The sequence below is a fragment of the Nyctereutes procyonoides genome, unplaced genomic scaffold (genome assembly GCF_905146905.1).
Source record: "Nyctereutes procyonoides isolate TBG_1078 unplaced genomic scaffold, NYPRO_anot_genome, whole genome shotgun sequence".
NCBI classification, from domain to species: Eukaryota; Metazoa; Chordata; class Mammalia; order Carnivora; family Canidae; genus Nyctereutes; species Nyctereutes procyonoides.
The window spans coordinates 38,603,868-38,622,417 of record NW_026575146.1 but is presented as its reverse complement, the minus strand read 5'-3'; the positions used below and the strand labels follow the sequence as shown (position 1 = coordinate 38,622,417).

The 18,550-nt window shown below is 51.2% G+C and overlaps 1 protein-coding gene across 4 annotated transcripts in view; it reads left to right on the top strand.

The window, feature by feature from the left end:
* DAPK1 (death associated protein kinase 1) overlaps window positions 1-17,834 on the top strand; it is a 170,965-nt gene extending 153,131 nt beyond the window's left edge. For all 4 annotated transcript variants that reach the window (XM_055310471.1, XM_055310468.1, XM_055310469.1 and 1 more), the window contains exons 20-26: window positions 435-657; window positions 4,514-4,702; window positions 6,781-6,978; window positions 7,952-8,090; window positions 9,514-9,634; window positions 12,663-12,851; window positions 15,369-17,834. In XM_055310471.1, the coding sequence (XP_055166446.1) occupies window positions 435-657; window positions 4,514-4,702; window positions 6,781-6,978; window positions 7,952-8,090; window positions 9,514-9,634; window positions 12,663-12,851; window positions 15,369-16,601 (2,292 nt within the window). In that variant the 3' untranslated portion in view covers window positions 16,602-17,834. The remainder of the gene's footprint in view (window positions 1-434; window positions 658-4,513; window positions 4,703-6,780; window positions 6,979-7,951; window positions 8,091-9,513; window positions 9,635-12,662; window positions 12,852-15,368) is intronic.
* Window positions 17,835-18,550: the final 716 nt, after the last annotated feature.

Genomic DNA, 18,550 nt, shown 5'->3' with positions numbered 1-18,550 from the left:
ATGGGAACACTCTGGAACCAGAGAGCGGGGCTGCTTGTACACACTGTGCACGTATTAATGCCTCGGAGCTTCAGTCCACTTTAAAATGGCAAAAACAGGGCACGTGCACTTTGCATGACTTTTTTTGTAGATGCAGTGGGATGGAATAAAACCTGTCTACGACACGGGTAAGAATCGCAGACTGGGCTGCAAGCGTCCAGTTGTTTTAAAATAGATGCCGGGATGTACTGTACACGGTGGCGGCCCCAGCTACTAATGCTGTATTCCATATTAGAAAGTTCTGAGAGAGTAACTCTTAAAGCTTCTCATCACAAAAAAATCCCCAAGGAGGAAGGACACGGTGAGAGTCCCAAACTGTGAGATTCTGCACTGGCAGGCTGCTCGGAGCCTTCTCTGTATCTGTCGCTCATTGGCCCCTGTCCCTCTGTGCTCAGGATGCGCACCGGGGACTCTTCATCCAGCAACTGCGGCCCACGCAGAACCTCCAGTCCAGAATCAAGCTGAAGCTGTTCGGCCACTCTGGCTCTGGGAAGACCACCCTGGTGGAATCTCTCAAGTGTGGGCTGCTGAGAAGCTTCTTCAGGAGACGCCGGCCCAGACTCTCCTCCACCAACTCCACCAGGTTCCCACCGTCGCCCCTGGCATCCAAGCCAGCAGGTAGGCGCCGTCTCCCCGGCTCCTGTCTCTCCCCTGGGTGCCTGCTTCACTGGGCGCTCCTGTCAAGGCCCAGGAGGACTGGTGGCTTGGCTTCGGTCACCTGGCTTGTGCTGACCACATCTCACTATCTTGGTGGCTTTAGGTATGGTCTTACCCGGCTGTGGGCCCCACGTCTACCCTCCTGGCCCACACTGCGGATGCAAGGCCGGGGCCTCCCTGAAATCACAGACGCAAAGGGCCAAACTGCAAATGTGCAAATCACAGGATGGTGTCGTGTTCTGCTCTAAAATGCTTCACATGGTGAATTGCACATTATGTGCACATTACACAAATCTCTTTTAGATCCAGCGGGGTGGAATAAAACATACCTCGTACGTGGGTAACAATCATAGATCAGGGTGCTCAGCCCCTGCAGATAAACCCAGTGCACGGATACGGGTTCCAGATCGCACACAGGGAATATTGGTCCCCGGGTGGGTTCTCCCCCTCGGGCTTTCTTCCTGGAATGCTGGGCGCACACAGTAACTCGAGAACACAGCAGCAGAGGTCACTTCCATCCCCGCACGTCTCAAAGTCACTTTGTGGTTTTGAAAGGCCCCTGATGATGCCATGGTTGTTCCGTCCACTCCTCGGAGCCCCATTGGGAGGCGGGCTTTGCCGTCCTCCCCCTCCTTCTTGGATAGGGTCATAGGTCCTTTGACATCCAGAGCTTCAGCGTGCCTGTCCTCCCCGCTCCCCACCAGCCCAGAGAAGCAACTACAGGGCACACCAGGAATTGTGCCATCTGGGATGTTGTTTCTCCCAAATCCCCTCAAGTGAGGGAATTACATGTTGCAAAGATAAGAGTATATCCCTTCAGGGAGTTTCCTCAGTCACAATTTTCTGCAAGGATGCATTTTCCGTACCTGACGTTACCAGATGTGTCAGTTCCCCACGTTGAAAACCATGGTTTAGACTTTTGTTTCTACGTCATCCTTCCCTCCACGATGGAGGGTGTGTGGGGAGCATTCTTCGGGGCTGAGGGGTGGCACCTGAGAATCACGTGCCCCTTTCAACTTTTCTCTGAACAGCAGTAGACGTGTCACCACGTGAAGAAATAATACCCACAATGGATTTATAATTCATAGTAGTACAGTATTACTTCTCCATCGTACGAGTGCTCCCCGAGCACTGTATGCCAGGACGAGGACAGAGTGTGGGCCCTGTGGTGCCTCAATGAATCCATGCAACAACATCCAGGCAGCTCCCCAGCGTGTTACTGAAGTCTCAAGGGGTTCAGTGGGCTACCCAGTGTTACCCAGCTAGAAGGTCGTGGCACATCTGACTCTGGAGCCGGTGCTTGGTGGCGATGCTTGCAGCTCTGGCTGGAATAAGGGCATTTTCAGGCACACATTTTAGGTTGTCTTTTAGGTTATCTTCTCTAATTGTGGGTCAGTTTGGAGATGTCGGATGGCCTGCACCTCCTCTGAAGCCAGCAGTCTTCCATACATAATGTGAGGGTCAGCCTCTGTGTGGCCCAGGCCAGTGTTTCCAAGTATGTGTGTGTGAGAGACACAGAGACAGAAACAAAGAGATCTATTTAGATCTTGATCTGGAATGTCTAAGTCCTCACTGAGTATGACAATTATACCAGGAGCCCAGGAGCTACACTGAACCAGCCACAGACAGATGTTATCTCCTGTTCAGCCCCCACCACTCATCTTCCATATCTGGAAGAATCTGGAAGTAGATTCTTAATAAGATGTGGCTCGAAGGCCACATTATCTGCCAAGGTCACCGTGTGTAGCAGTGTCCTTCAGCCAGTGCAGAGAGAGATTTGGGTCGTGGGGCTCAATGACAGAAGATTCTGTTGAGGACGATGTCTGCTCTGGACCAAAGAAGCAGATCTCCTGGGGAGGCTACTTCTGTTCTTTCAACCACCCTTGCTTCAGAGCTGCGTCTCCAGGCCAAACCCTCACATTTCTGTCAAGATAACAGGTTAGCGGGGTCAGGCTTCCCTGACAGGACTGGTAGGAGGTAAATACTGCTCTCTCTAGTATCCCCAGTGAATCCATTCCAGAATCTTCCTAGTGTCCCAAGCATCCCCGAGGACGCTGGCTTTGCTACCAGAAGGAACTGGATGGAGGAACCCCTTAAGCTCTATATTCTCTTCCCCTGGGATTAGAGAGCCTTATTCTCTCAGGAGGCACAGCTTTGCTCTCCACAGTCACTTGTGTAAAAAGAAGTCCCCTTGGGGGGAGTGGGGGGGACTTCAATTTGCAAGATTGAAGAAAGTGACAAATACTGGAAAGACATGAGAGAAGGCCAAGGGGGCACCAAAAGGATGTCCAGCGGGCAAAGTGGCTGCTCCTTGGGGAGGCCACAGTAAAACCTAGAAGCAAGGAAGCGTGGAAAGCTGTGTGTGTGGTTGACATCATCTGTGCTGACCCGGGTTCACGTGGTATACACGTGTCCTTACACTGCATCTTCATGACATTGTGAGGTTGTGTCATAACCCACTTTAGAGAGAAGTAATCCCGGGCTCAGAGATACAATGCATGTCTGCCTCAGGGCAGGCGCTGAAACTCGGGGCCCAGGCCGCTGCTATGCTGTGTCATGTGTGGGAAAATTGTGTTCACTGCTGACATTCAAAGCTCAGTCCCCCAAAAAGTTGAACATTGAAGCTCTTTGTAGAAAATTGGAAGCCCTGGGTGCACCACTTTACATTATATCTGATATCAGATATAAATGTGCCACACGCGCACATTTCTGTCACCCAAACAGCAGGAAGTTTGTTTGCACTAGAAACCCCTGAAAATGCTGCGGAGAAGGGCTGGGCCACCAGCAGGATGCAGGACGGTGGCACGCGGGGGTCTGGCTGGCTCCGAGGCAGCCGCTGGGCCGGCGGGTCTCGGACCCGCTGAGTGTGGGAGTGGAGGCCTCGTAGGGCTGCGGCGGGAAGGGGGTGGCGGGAAGGGTCGGGTGTCCCTGGGGAGCGCTGCAGGGCCTCTGCCGCTGTCCCCACAGGGGAGTGGGGTGTCCGGGTCGAAGGGGGCTCCCCGCAGGCCTACCGCCCTTCACCACCAGGGGACAGCGGTTAGCCAGAATCAGGGGTTTCTAGGCTCGCAGTGTCTCCTTGTGAAATAAGTTATTTTTTATGATGCTGCATACAAACGTGGTCCTAATGAGAATTCAGTGAGGCTCAGGAATGCCTAGCACATACCCAGTCCTGTCTGCTCTCCCTGGACAGGCCTGGCCTGCTACTGTGTACAGTTGTTTTGCAGTCAACCTGACACCATATCAGGGACCAGAGTCCAACTGCTTCATCTGCATCAGTCAGGGTCCGGGGAAGGACAAAACGGGCAAAACTCTTGGGAACATCCCAGAGACAGTGAAGCATCCAAGGCCTGGAATGGAGGGAAGCCATTCCCTCCCCAGGCAGAAAGATAGGAGGAAGAAGTCCTATTCCTGAGAAAGCTGAAGTGCAGGGGTGAAGCCGCTCAGTGATCTGGATCACAGACACCCCACTGGTGGGTGAGGAGCAGCAGGGAGGGAGGGAGAGGAGGTATCTGGGCCTCCTCTCCCCCATGCCCCCTGGGGGCTGACCCCAACCAGAAGCCCAGGTGGCAGGCAGGCCTGGGAGGTGCAGCCCCCGGGTGGGCCTCTGGGGCACAGAGCAGGGCAGGGAAGGGACGTGGGAGGAGCAGCAGCAGCCCTGAAGCACTGTCCCCGGCACCTGTGGGGGGTCCACAGGGCCCAGCCCCAAGCAGCAGAGGGTGGGAATGACAGTGTCCCGGGAAGGGATGGGGAGTGGGCACACGGGAGGGGCACAGACAGGCCTGCTGCCCGGGTCTCACTGCCTCCTGTCCACCCACAGTCTCTGTGAGCATCAGCAACCTGTATCCGGGCTGCGAGCACGTGAGTGTAAGGAGCCGCAGCATGATGTTCGAGCCAGGCCTCACCAGAGGGACCCTGGGGGTGTTGGTGGCCCCACCCCCGCACCTGCACTGTGCGACTGACGACCAGTCCACGAAGGCCATTGACATCCAGAATGCTTACCTGAACGGTAAGGTAGCCCACCCACCCCGCAGGGGAGGGAGTGCCTGCGCTGTTTCGGGAACTGTAAGTCACCCCCCAAGGGAGCCCGGCCCACTGCATGTGTCATGGCCCCACAAGGATGGACGAAGAGCCACACAAAGTGACCTTGGGAGTGACCCAGTAAAGCCTGGCCACTTAACATCCCTCAAGAGTGAAACTAACCCCCCTGTCTCCCACCTACTCCCTCAGTTAGGAAAGCCTTGGGCACACAGTAGGCACTTAATAATGACCACTGAGCAAATCAATACGTTTTCTAAGCAGAGCCCAATATTTATCTGAACGAGCAACCTTATAGAACACAATCCCACTAGCAGTTTGACAAATCCATGCGTGGGAAGAGCCGTCCTTGAATACGTCTACACACATGGCTGATGCTGTGATGCAGGCACCGGCGATTTCCCCACAGGCACAATGTCAAGTACATCTTTGCTCTCAAACATTTTCAAGGAGATGAAGCGTTAAATACTGCCCGGGGAAGGTTACTCTCTCCGGCAACTGCTCAGTTGCCTGTGCAGTGCCCCCTGGTTCCCAGGGCTCCCAGGTGGCCTGTGTCACTTGAACCCCAGCCCCCGCCTTATTGAGATACGGTTCAGAGCAGGGATGAGGCAGTTCCTTTGAGACTTATCTGTGAGGACTGTAGGTTCGTTCAAGTGCCTGGCCGAGTGTCTGGCCCAGAGCAGGTGCTCAGAAAATGCCAATCGGTGCAGCTTCACGTGGGCTCTCTATGACCCAAAGCCCATGACTCATAGACTGTCACTGTGTGTACCTAGAGCAGAGGCTCGTCATCTACAGTGTGGGAGCAGATCCCCTGCGGGGCACGTGTAGACGCAGCAGCCCAGAGCTGCCAAGGCAGCAGGTCAGGGGGTCCCCAGGTGATGCTACTGCTGGTCCGGGAACCCTGCTGGGAGGACCGCTGGCCCCAATGAAGTGGAATTAAGTCCATGGGCATTTTCTCTTGTAAAAGCTGAGTGTTCTCTGAGCTCCCGGGGCAGAGCTGGCATGTGGCAGGGGAGGCGCGGCCTGTCCCCCCATCCCGCCCTCACCAGCTCCTCCCCAACCCCTCCCAGCCCCGGGTCAGGCTCCCCATGCTCCCCGGGCTCACAGAACCCTGCACACTAAAGCCTCAGGTGCCAGACTATTTATAGAGTCCTGTGCTCCTGGAGGAGGCCCCAGAAGAGCCCTTGGACCTCCCAAAATGACTACTGACTGAAGAATTTCTGGCCCAAAATAAAACACCAAAAGGAAACATGAGGGAAAGGGATCCTGAAATCTTACAACATAAGTGGGCCTGCCGGGTCACCCCAGGGGCTCGTGGAGGGGGTGGTCACTGTCCTGCTGGGATGTGGCCAATAGGGCCAGGGGTGCCCATGTGTCTGGAGGGTCACTGGGAAATTCCAGGTGCCTTAGAAACCACAGAGCCTCACCCACAGTCACTTCCAAGAAAGGCCTCCATTGCTCAGTCATGAGGGAGAGCTGCCCCCAACACTAGGGCAGGGTCGACCTTCGACCCTGCTCCACCCTCCACTGCCCCCCACACTGGGTGGCCTTCAGAAGCCCACCCTTCACAGTGCTGCCCACATCCTGCAGAGGCAGAGCTGCTCATCAGCTCTTGCATCTTTCACCTGCACAGGTAGCCTGCTCACTTCGGACCCACCTGAGCAGATTGCTTGCTCACCTGTGGAAGGTGAATGTCATCCTTATTGAACCAAAGTTAAATTACATATCTTGGTGACTTTTCTGTTCCACATTATATAGCCTGTTGTGTTCAGAAAAGAATTTGTACTTATTTGAGGATGTAGAATCCTATCACACGCGTTCTCTGTCTGTGTGCATATGTTGACGGAGACCCAAGGTCAGCCTTTGGCTCTGACCCCTTCCCTGGGGGGAAGGTGGAACATGTGTGTCTCGAAGGTGCGTGTGTCTCGCAGGTGCGTAGATAGATGGGCGGATGCTGCAGGCGGTGCTCTCTCTCTCCACAGTCCCTAAGTGCTCAGGACAGCTCAGGACTGGCTGTTGCTGTTTCAGGTAGTAATCTTCTCTCTGTAGGAGTCGGTGATTTCAGTGTGTGGGAATTCTCCGGCAATCCTGTATACTTCTGCTGTTATGACTACTTTGCTGCAAACGATCCCACGTCCATCCACATCATCGTTTTCAGCCTGGAAGAGCCCTACGAGATCCAGTTGAACCAAGTGATTTTCTGGCTGAATTTCCTGAAGTCTCTGGTGCCAGTTGAAGAACCCATAGGTGAGCTAGCACACCCCACTGTGCCCTCCCCAGGGCCCTGCAGCCGCCCTGGTGGAACTACAGCCCGGGGCCAGCAGCAAGGCTCCTTTGGCCTCTCCTTCCTGTGGCAAGATCCTGCCTCTGGCCGGTTCCCAAGGATCAGCTGCCCCCTTCGTACGTAGGGAGTTTTTACAAAGACCAGGAAACCTGCCTCAGAGACCGAGTCTGATCAGTTCCTTGAGAGTCATTTCTGGCTCTCTCCCTGCACCTTAGAACTGTGGTCACTTTTGTTGGTGGAAGTGGAATTCGTTCTTTGATGGCCTCTGCGCCTCCACCTTGACGGTACGTGATGGAGAAGCAGAATGAGCCCTCCTTCATTCTGTAGTTCTATCAACTGAAGGGACCATACGGAGTGGACGTGTTACCTTAACTTTATTCCCAGAGCAGCAGCATGGAACGTTCCTTTGCTCCCTTGTACAAAACAAAAAGGAGTGGCCTTCTTTTCTGGAAACTGGACTATCGATTTTTTTTCTTTGAAAATCAGATAATAATCAAATAATTGGCCTTAACCTCCTCAGGGTAACTCGGCTCTGCCTCTTTCTTTCACATTCTTTTTGATGTTTTCTTCCTAAACCTCCCCAAGGGGAGGCGTTCTGCCTCTGTGCAGTTCAGGGGGCCGTCCCAGCCTCACTGGCTATTTCTGCATTCAGAGGGCTTTCTTTGTCTTATAAAGACCAGAGTTAGGTTTCCCCTCACCAGACAAGCAGGGCCCACTTGGAGGAGTTCTGAGCAGCCTCTCCCAGGCCCAGTGAACAGGCTCATCCCCAGGTTGTCCAGACCTAGGCCTACTCGGGGTCACCCCGCACCGCAGGCCCGGGGCCCTCATGTCTGCAAGCAGGCTGCACCCCCAGAGGCCGGTGTCCCCTCACCACCTGGGGATGCCGGCAGCCAGGGAGGAGGACCCACCTGTGGAACATCTGCTTTCTGCCCCCAGCCTTCGGCGGCAAGCTGAAGAACCCATTGCACGTCGTCCTGGTGGCCACCCACGCTGACATCATGAACGTGCCTCGGCCAGCGGGAGGCGAGTTCGGATATGACAAGGACACGTCCTTACTGAAGGAGATCAAGAACAGGTGAGGGCGTCGCCAGATGCAGGGCCATCCACGGAACTCACAGGCCCCGGACACAGGGAGCAGAGGCCTCCTGTGCTGGCTTGGCTTTTGTGATATAGTTTTTATTTTTATCAAAACAATGAAAACAGGGACACCTGGGTGGCTCAGTGGTTGAGCATCTGCCTTTGGCTCAGGTCCTGATCCTGATGGAGTCCCACATCTGGCTCCCTGCAGGGAGCCTGCTTCTCCCTCTGCCTGTGTCTCTGCCTCTCTCTGTGTAGGTCTCTCATGAATAAGTAAATAGAATCTTTTTTAAAAAAGAATTGAAATTGTAACAAATGCAACAGACGTCAAGAGGACAAGATAAAAAACCCACAGACTTTGCTCTTCTTTCTTCACTTCCTGGGACCACTGCCCAGGGGGAGCTTCTGTTAAGTGTTTCATACATTAATCTTCCACTTTATGGAGGAAACTATAGTTGACAAATAACATTATTAGAGATTTCATGTCCACATTGTGGTGACCGGATGGATGACACTGCGCCCATCTAGTTAGTGAGCACATCCGTCCCCTCACATCTCTCTCTTTTCTCTTTTTTTTCTTTTTTTATTTCTTTGGTGAGAAAAGATGACTAAGTCCAACACGTAGTGAATGTCAGTCATGTCCTACAATGTCATCCACTGTTGTTACCACAGTTGACATAGGTCCTCAGTTCTTTTTGTTGCGTTACCTCTTGGCTCCTCCGATGACTATCTTCTTCCCACTGAGCAGTATTTCTCAAAGTCTGTGTTTCCACTCATGAGTGGTTTGTGACAGTCACTGGTCAGACCGACCTGGTCTGGAAAGGGGGATGGGCCGGAGGGGGACCTTTCTGGCAAGTATTCCTGTGAAACTTCTGTTTCATTTATCAGGATGGATGTGCACAGGTCACAATGTAGAAATGTGTATTTTTACTTAGTGTCTGTCAAAATAATTTTGAAGCTGCAGCTCTATATATTCTGCTGGGAATTCGAATTCTTGGTTTATCTACTGCAGACACTTCCTGTAGTCCTCCTGACAGGAAAAAGAGGGCTCGTACTGATATTTTCCATCTAAGGTGTGGCTGTCGTGCCCTTTCTCTGCTTTTACTCCATCGCCCTGTGGTGGCCACTGTCCTCCTAGCCTGCAGGGTAACAGCATAGGCCTCACCTGTCCTGAAATCTTCCCATACTGTGTCCCTGCTGTTTGGTATAACTGGGGCCACTCCCCGCCCTTCCACCACCATCCTAAGGACTCGGAGCGTGGGGGTCACCACCCAGTGTAAGGTGACAGAAGCCAGCAGGGAGGGGGTGGCCTTTGCAAGGTCATAAGAACTTTCTGGCTTCAGACCAGAAAGGAGCCCGCCGTCTGTGGGGACAACTGGTGGGACTGCATCACCTTGATGAGGCCACTGCTCTTCCCTTAGGTTTGGGAACGATCTCCATATTTCAAACAAGCTCTTTGTTCTGGATGCTGGCGCTTCGGGCTCTAAGGACATGAAAGTACTTCGAAGTCACCTGCAAGACATTCGGAGCCAGATTGTCTCGGTGAGTGTGCTGGGAGGCTGCAGGCCCACCTTTGCTTAGACCATCTGGTCACCCCGGAGCTGGCCTCTTTGTGCTGTCCTCTTGGTTAGGTTTGGTTCCCAGGGGTCGTGGTAGGAGGCAGCTGCATGGCCATGTTTGCTGTGGGAGGAGGAAAGAAGGATGAGAATACGAAGGTGGCCTGGAGATGAGGGGGGTTATGGGCATAGGGGCCACATTACAGTGTGTAGTATTCTGACAGCTTTAGTGGCCAGTCTGCAAGTAGCACGGCCTTTTAGAAATCACAGAACCTGGGACACCTGGTGGCTCAATGGTTGAGCGTCTGCCTTTGGCTCAAGTCATGATGCCAGGGTCCTGGGGTCAAGTCCCGCATCAGGCTCCCTACAGGGAGCCCACTTCTTCCTCTGCTTATGTCTCTGCCTCTCTCTGTGTCTCTCATGAATAAATAAATAAAATCTAAAAAACAAAACAAAAAAACAAATCACAGAACCTACCCAGAAGTGACTTATTGTGAAACAGTTAGACAGTGCAAAGGCCACCTGCATGGTTCAGTCGGTTAAGTGCCTTATCTTGGCTTCAGCTCAGATCTTGATCTCATGAGTCGTGAGATGTAGCCCTGAGTCAGGCTCCACACTCAGTCTGGAGTCTGCTTAAGGATCCTCTCCTTCTGCCCTGCCCCTCAGTTTTGTGCATGCACTTGCACTCTCTCTTTCTCTCAGATAATAAGTTTAAAAAAAAGAAAATGCAGAAAAATAGAAGAACCATCACCAGCAAAATTTATTGAAGGACATAAAATAATAGATGCACAAATGGATGACACTGGGCTCTTGGACAGCAAGATCTTATTCAATGTTTGGTTTTCCCATATTGTGTAAGCTTGGTACAGTCCCAGCATGCATCTCCTGAGAGTGAGACAATTGGGTTTGGTATTTTACCTTAAAATTTCAGTGGAAGCGTAAATAAAACCTATTGTAAAGGCTGTGCAATTAATGAATCCAAAATCAGTAACTGAATAAGTGGAATAAATTAGTGTAGAAATAATCCAACATGTATAGAAACTTAATAGAAAACAGAGATTGAAATTTTGAGGAAAATATCTCATCAGTGATCTGACACAACTGGCTGTTAGTCTAGAATGAAACGAGATTGAATTCTACTTACTGTGAATTCCAAAAATAAATTCTAGGTTGATAAAAAACTTTTAAATGTCAAAAAGAAAAAAGCCCACAATATCTTGAATGTCTTTTTAAAATAATGTGGTACTGCCTCGGAAAAACCTTTCAAGCAATATAGAGAACCCTAGAAGTCTTCAAAGATAGCATACCTATCTGACAACATAAAAGCTGACATTTCTTTTCTGGCAAATAAATTCCATGAACAAAGTTAAAAGGTGAAATAGACTAGAAAAAATATTCTCTGTGCCTCTGACCCGTAAAAGGTTGCTAATCTATGATACTCAGTAAGTTCTCCCAAGCTGATGGGAAAGGGGTTAGCATTCCAAGGGCACAATGCTCCCTGGAAAGTTCCTGCTGCCCCGGCCTGGGTGTGAATGCAGAGCATGTGTCCCAGCCCTGGTGGTGGGTGGCCTCTCTCCAGGGAAAGCTTACTGCTTCCGTGCTGGGAGATGCTCCCGCGCACACCACCAGACTCCAGCCACATGTGCTTTAGGAATCTTGAGGAAGACTCAGGGCCCTCCGGAAGCCTGGCCCTCACCCCAGTCAGTGGGGAGTCGTGTAGGGGCACTCAGAGGAACCCGCTCACGGAAACCAGGGGTGGTGATCCGGAACGTGGTCTGTGAAGGACCCCAGCACCTCCCCACCAGGGGGCAGTAGGGCCTCTGCCCTGGGCTCCGGGGAGTCCCTGGAGAGTTTTGATCCAGGGCCTGGTGACATTGTTTGCTTCACAACCCCCACCCTCAGCTCCTGAGGCCAAGCAGGTGGAACCCATCACACAGACTGCCTGTTTCCCTGGGAATTTTATTTTATGAATAGGGAGTGGGATTTAGCTGACTCTCTCCTCCTGGGGCACCTGGTGCTTCACTGCGATTCCTGCAGCCCCTGGATGCTGGGATGCTGCTTGACATAAAGGTAGAATTCGAGAAGGGACTGCCTGATAAATGATGCAGGGCAGTGTATGGCAGGTGTTTTTAATTAGGATGGTGTGCGGATTATAGGAGTCTGTCGTACACATGATTTATTTAATCAAATTGAAAGATTAAAAACCTATTTCAAGGGGAAAGGAGGGGATGAGCAAAATGGGTGAAGGGAGTTGGGAAATGCAACCTTCCAGTCACGGAATGAATAAATCACAGGAATAAAAGACACAGCATAGGGCATGGAGTCAGTCGTATTGTAATAGTGTGTGGTGAGGGAGGTGCTACTCTTGTGTGCTGAGCCCAGCGTCACCTACGACTTGTCCAGTCCCTGTGTCACGCACCTGAAACTCACGTAACATTGCATATGGACTATAGTCAAATAAAATTTTTTAACAATTTGTTTAAATAATTTAAGAAAAAAATATATTTCAAGCCCATTACCAAGAATTGGTCTAATTTAAATTGTACTTTTCACAATGGTCCCACGGATACCTATTTTGCTGATAAAAACCCACTCCGGTATTGCTAATGATAGTTACTCTCTTTTCCTCTCCCTTTGCTCATAAAGTGACCATGTTCCAGCTAAAGGAGTCACTCCAGGGGAGGGACGGAGGAACGGAGAGAGCAGAGCATTAGGGGCCAAGGAGCACTGTAATGGAGTCTGTATAATCCACAAGGATTGTTGTGAAGCCTCCCCACTCTTCTCCATTAGCAGCAGCAATGAAAGCATCTATACCATTTTATGCTTGTAAATGGATTTTGCTTAGAGGCAACACTATAAAGAAAAGAACTGGCCCAGTGTACCCAAAACCTCACTAACTCATCCCAAGTATTTCTTGCAACAGTGCAGAAAAGAGCGCCATCCTTTCTACCTGGGCTTTTCCTGGGGAGTCCCTGTCGGCTGCATGTTGATGTGTCCTGCCCTGCACGTTCTAGGTCTGCCCCCCGATGACCCACCTGTGTGAGAAGATCATCTCCACGCTGCCTTCCTGGAGGAAGCTCAACGGGCCCAACCAGCTCATGTCTCTGCAGCAGTTTGTGTACGATGTGCAAGACCAGCTGAACCCCCTGGCTAGAGAGGGAGACCTCCGGCGCATAGCCCAGCAGCTTCACAGTGCTGGCGAGGTAGGGGCTGGGGCCTGGCTGGGGTAGTGGCGTTGGGTATGTTTTTCCATCCCCACTCCGAAGGTGCTTTGGGGCTAGAGAGGCAGAGTGGAAATAGCCCCAGGACCCATAATCTATCCAGACACGTGGCTGTCACACGGAAGCTCAGGTGATCTTCTGACCTGCAGTCTCTGCTCCCCTCACACACACCCTGAGAGCTGTCCTGTGGTTTTGTTTGGATTTGTTTGTTTTACATCTTGTATGAGTTAGGGAGCACTGATCCTGCTATGCTGGGTTACTGGGCCTCTCCTCTCTCCTCCTGGGGCACCTGGTGCTTCACTGCGATTTCTGAAGCCCCTGCATGCTGCTTGGCATAGGCTGCTGTGTGCTCCAGACAGACTCTTGGGTTCACAGATGGTTGAGAAAAGGCAGTGATGAGAGGATGTCCGGAGACACTGAGACCCAGCAAGCAGTGTCCCAGCAGGTGACCAAGCAGTGGGACTCTTTACTCCTGTCTTTGTGGCATTCCGCACTGGGGTGTGGTGTGGGACTGCATCTAATTGCATCCTATTTCTGTCCCCAGAGAGGGGACCTAGCCTTTGTGTTCCTCCATCCTGTGACATCAGGGGACAGTTTAGGCTAGTCTTGGGCCATGAAGAGCAGCTCTGAACATGAAAACCCAGAGGCGGTTCTGAGAATTGTAGACAGCAGGAGCTTCCTGTCCAGGCTTAGTGCTGCTTCTGACTCGAGGCCAGTTTGTATAGATTAGAGAGGATTGAAATCATGACCAAATCCAGTGACCCTGAGAGCTAGTGTGTCAAGCAGTGAGAGCATGAGCCTCCGAACTCCACTGAAATTACCGGTGATCTACAGGCCCCCCGGGCAGTACTTTACAGTGATTGAATCCAAGGACTGGGATCCAAGCTTACATTATAAGATGCTTATTATAAGATAAGATTAACCATAATAATAAGCACGCCCCATTGGCCCAGGATTCCCTTGCCTTCTGGTATTTGACTATCAGTTTCTAGATCAAGGGTATAATCCACTTTTATTCTGCATCATGCCCCACCTTGCCCTTGAGACTTTAGGGAGTAAGTGAAGATTTGGCAGTAGGAGTAAGGGCGGGAAATCCGTCAGGTGACCATGCTCTGCATGGCTGCCAGCCTCCCACAGTGCTGTTCCTGCCGCCAGTGAGGAAGGCCCAGGGCTTAAGCACATTTCCCCAGTCATCCTCCTGTGGTATCACTTTCCAGACCTTTTCTCTGTGCATTAAAATTTTACATGATGCAGTAATAGAACAATCTGAATCTTTTTTTGAAAAATTTCAAGGCTTCAGAGAAGCAGCAAAAGTAACTCAGAGTCACCATATACTTCATGCTTAAATTAACCAGTTGTTAATATTTTGCTCCATTTGCTCTCTCTCTCTCTCTCTCTCTCTCTCTCCCTCTCTCTCTATTTGCTTAACTTATTTTGCAGATACTGTGACATTTCAGCCCTAAATAACTTAGCATGTAAGCCTCCTAAGCCATGGGTTGTTCTCCCACTGGCACAGAGTGGAGGAGGGACAGTGAGGGATCCCCCCAGTTGAGACCAGAAGACGAAGCTGGCAACTCCTTATAGTTTCCACAGTTTTACTCAGGGTAACTTAACCAGCAGAGGAGATGTGGCGGACAACGACCCAACTGTACCGCTGTTCTCCACAAAGCCTGGACCTTAGTCTGCAGGTTTTAGCTAGCAAAGAGATGCCCAGACGGGCATGTGGTGAGATAGTGTCTGTGTGCACCTCACTGACCTCTGACATTGGATTCGATCTCGTGGCACCATGTGTGTGTCAGGAAGGGGAGAGCCTTCCTTATGTTTACCAGGGTATGCAGGGCAAAAGCAAGCCTCCCACCCTCCTGGCTTTGGTGGGCATTTCTCAGGTACATCTATTAATCTCCAAGAGTCCCCAGAACATGTAGCTGAAGGCATCAGGGAGTGTATGTGAACAAAACAGCGGGCTAAGAACAGGGTCACCCATGTTACCACAGTATAATTAATTATATTCCAGAAACAGCATTGAGAGAATACTGCTATTGAAGTTACAGCTCTCGTTCTAGTGTTTGCCACTAATCCCAGTCATAGCTGTGTTTATTCACTCGTGTGTTTATTTGGGGATGTAGAATCCAGTCAAAACATACTCGTTGCATTTGGCTTCTCTCTCTCTCTCTCTCTCTCTCTGTCTCTCTGTCTCTCTCTCTCTCTCTCTGTCTCTCTCTCCTTCCCTCTCTCTCTCCCTCCTGTCTTTCATTCATTTCATTGACCCTTTTTTTTGAATAATCAAAGGTAGGCTTTTCAGAGTCTCTCTCACGGCCTTCTCAAGCTGGTATTCGGGCCCGCTGTTGGATTACTGAGGTCCATCCACATGAATGGCCCGGGTCAGTTTTTGCAACATGTGCGCAGATTTTATCCTTGCTCGGTCCTCTGGTGCTCTGAGCAGCTGGCAACTAGCCCTCTCGGTCCCCAGGTGTGACTTCCTGTTGTCCCTTTTGGCAGATCAACATCATGCAGAGTGAAACGGTCCAGGACGTGTTACTCCTGGACCCCCGCTGGCTCTGCACCAACGTCCTGGGGAAGCTGCTCTCCGTGGAGACCCCCCGGGCCCTGCACCATTACCGGGGCCGCTACACCGTGGAGGACGTCCAGCGCCTGGTGCCCGACAGTGACGTAGAGGAACTGCTGCAGATCCTCGATGCCATGGACATCTGTGCCCGCGACCTGAGCAGCGGGACCATGGTGGACATCCCTGCCCTGATCAAGACGGACAACCTGCACCGCTCCTGGACAGACGAGGAGGATGAGGGGAGGGTCTACGGGGGCGTGCGCATCGTCCCTGTGGAGTACCTCACCCCCTTCCCGTGCGGCATCTTTCACAAGGTCCAGGTGAACCTCTGCCGGTGGATCCACCAGCAGAGCGCAGAGGGAGATGCGGACATCCGCCTGTGGGTGAATGGCTGCAAGATCGCCAACCGTGGGGCCGAGCTGCTGGTGCTTCTGGTAAACCATGGCCAGGGCATCGAGGTCCAGGTGCGAGGGCTGGAGACAGAGAAGATAAAGTGCTGCCTCCTGCTGGACTCCGTGTGCAGCACCATGGAGAACGTCATGGCCACCACGCTCCCGGGCTTGCTGACCGTGAAGCATTACCTGAGCCCCCAGCAGCTGCGAGAGCACCATGAGCCTGTCATGATCTACCAGCCGCGGGACTTTTTCCGTGCGCAGACCCTGAAGGAGACCTCACTGACCAACACCATGGGTGGGTACAAGGAGAGCTTCAGCAGCATCATGTGCTTCGGGTGTCACGACGTGTACTCACAGGCCAGCCTGGGGATGGACATCCATGCCTCAGATCTGAACCTCCTGACCCGGAGGAAACTCTGTCGTCTGCTGGACCCACCTGATCCCATGGGGAAGGACTGGTGCCTTCTCGCCATGAACTTGGGTCTCCCTGACCTTGTGGCCAAGTACAACACCAATAATGGGGCCCCCAAGGAGTTCCTCCCCAGCCCGGTGCACGCCCTGCTCCGGGAGTGGGCCTCCTATCCCGAGAGCACAGTTGGCATCCTCATGTCCAAACTGAGGGAGCTGGGGCGTCGGGACGCAGCAGACTTTCTGCTGAAGGCATCCTCTGTGTTCAAAATCAACCTCGACGGCAATGGCCAGGAAACCTACGACTCGAGCTGCAACAGCGGCACATCTTATAATTCCATTAGCTCGGTCGTGTCCCGGTGAGGGCTGCCTTTGGCTGGGGCGGGTCTCTTTGGACTGCAGAACGGGGGGATGTGGCCCAGCTTTCCCATGGGAAACCCAGAGTGCATCCCGCCCTGAGCCCACATACTGAAGGACACCACCCTCCTTTCTGCTTCACCAATTTCTCTGCCGCTACCTTCCTCCCTCTCACACATTCCACTGTGTGTGAATGGTCTTTCTGGCTTCAGAACACACCATACCCTGCCCTTTGGCCATTGGAGAAGCGAGAGTCCCTCCTCTCTGTTTTGGATCCATCTCTCATCCTCCAGCACCTTGCTCCTTGCTGATTCCTTACTGGAATTCTAACTTTCAATGAAATTTTTTAAACTACAGTATGAGATTATCCTTTAAAAAGAAAAAACGAAAAAAAAGCACACATTTATCCAAAATGTGTATTTATTATAGTCTTTTCCTGGTTAGACCATGTCCTCAGCTCATCTCTTTGATATTTGTAGGAAAGACTCCCATGTATGGAATTCCATTGTATGACTGATAAACAGACAACATGTGAGTGCCTTTGCAGAAGAGGGTGTGTTTGAGACCATCCAGGTCAGCCAGGAGCTGTCGAGAAGGAAACGCTCCCTCTCTGTCCCTTGCTGTCTGCTGATTATCGCCAGAGGTGCTTCACCCTGTTTCCCCCCCCCCCCCAGTAATTTTTGTGTTTCACTTGGCAAGGAAAGGGGAGGAAGGTGTCCTCTTCTTGAGTCATTTTACAGCCAATGTTGTTTTCATGGAAAGACACTTCCTGTTGCTCTTGTGTCAATGTCCGTGTGCTCGTCCACGTGGCACCTGCAGAACTGTCCCCCTGCATCATATCCCCGCTCATCTCAGGTAGAAGGTGACACAGCTGTAGGGAAGGGAGGCCTGTGGGGGAACTCAGAAGACCCCCGGTTCACGGTCTGTGGCAGTCCGTTGGTATTGTGCATAGCAGGGGATTTCCAGGTGTAAATCCTGGTTCGGTAACTTCCTATACTTGAAGTCTAACAAGATGAAGGAAGTGAGTTTTCTTGCAGTGATTTTAAATTGTGGTAGTGTTTTAAGTTCATATGAGGAAACGTGTCCTAATTCTTCTGTCCTGGGAAGCATGTAATTTGAATGTTACATTACATGTGTGTATATGTGTATATATATATATATGCAGTATGTATATACATATATATGAATACAGGTATTTTTACTTAATCTATACAATGTAGTAAAAAGATGTTGGTTTTTCTTTTCTGATCTCTTTTTTTTTCTTTTCTTTTTTTTTTAAATATAAATAAACTTTTGCTTGTTGCATTGGATTCTTGGTCTTTAACTCAAAAGGAATCCTTTTCCTCTGTTTCATTTTCATCCATCAGTACCCACAGAGCAGGGCAAACCAAACTGAGGCCCAGAAAGTCAGGGAACCTAAACTCCCATGTGGGAACACCCAGCTTACTGGGGTGGAAGGTGTTATTACTAAAATTGGGGATGGTACAGGGAAGTGGGAAGAGCCCAGATGGTTTTCACATTTGTTCTCACTTGAGGAAAGGTGTCCCTTCCATTGTCCTTGCGTGTCCCAAACATACATGGAATCCTTGAGTCCTGCCGAGGCACACGGGGAGCTTTCTCTGTCTTGTACAGGGGTGCGGGGAGCAACCCACAGGAGGGAGAGAAAACCTACCTCAGAAGATGCAGAGCCCCTGCCCTTCCCTCGAGACAGAGCCCCCGGCTGCAGGCCATCGCCAGAAATGCCAGCTCTGACCTGCATGGTAGCGCTGAGTGACAAAACCTGCATTTAGTAAAATCTCAAGACAGTTTTGGAAAAAGAAGAAAAAAGATGAGAAGGAAAAAGAGTGAAATGGTAATGGTGATTTTCTCTGTGGAGCTGGGAATACAGTTCATTTCTGTTTTGCCCAAATCACCCACAGTAATCTATGATATTATGATGAGAAAAAGAAATATAA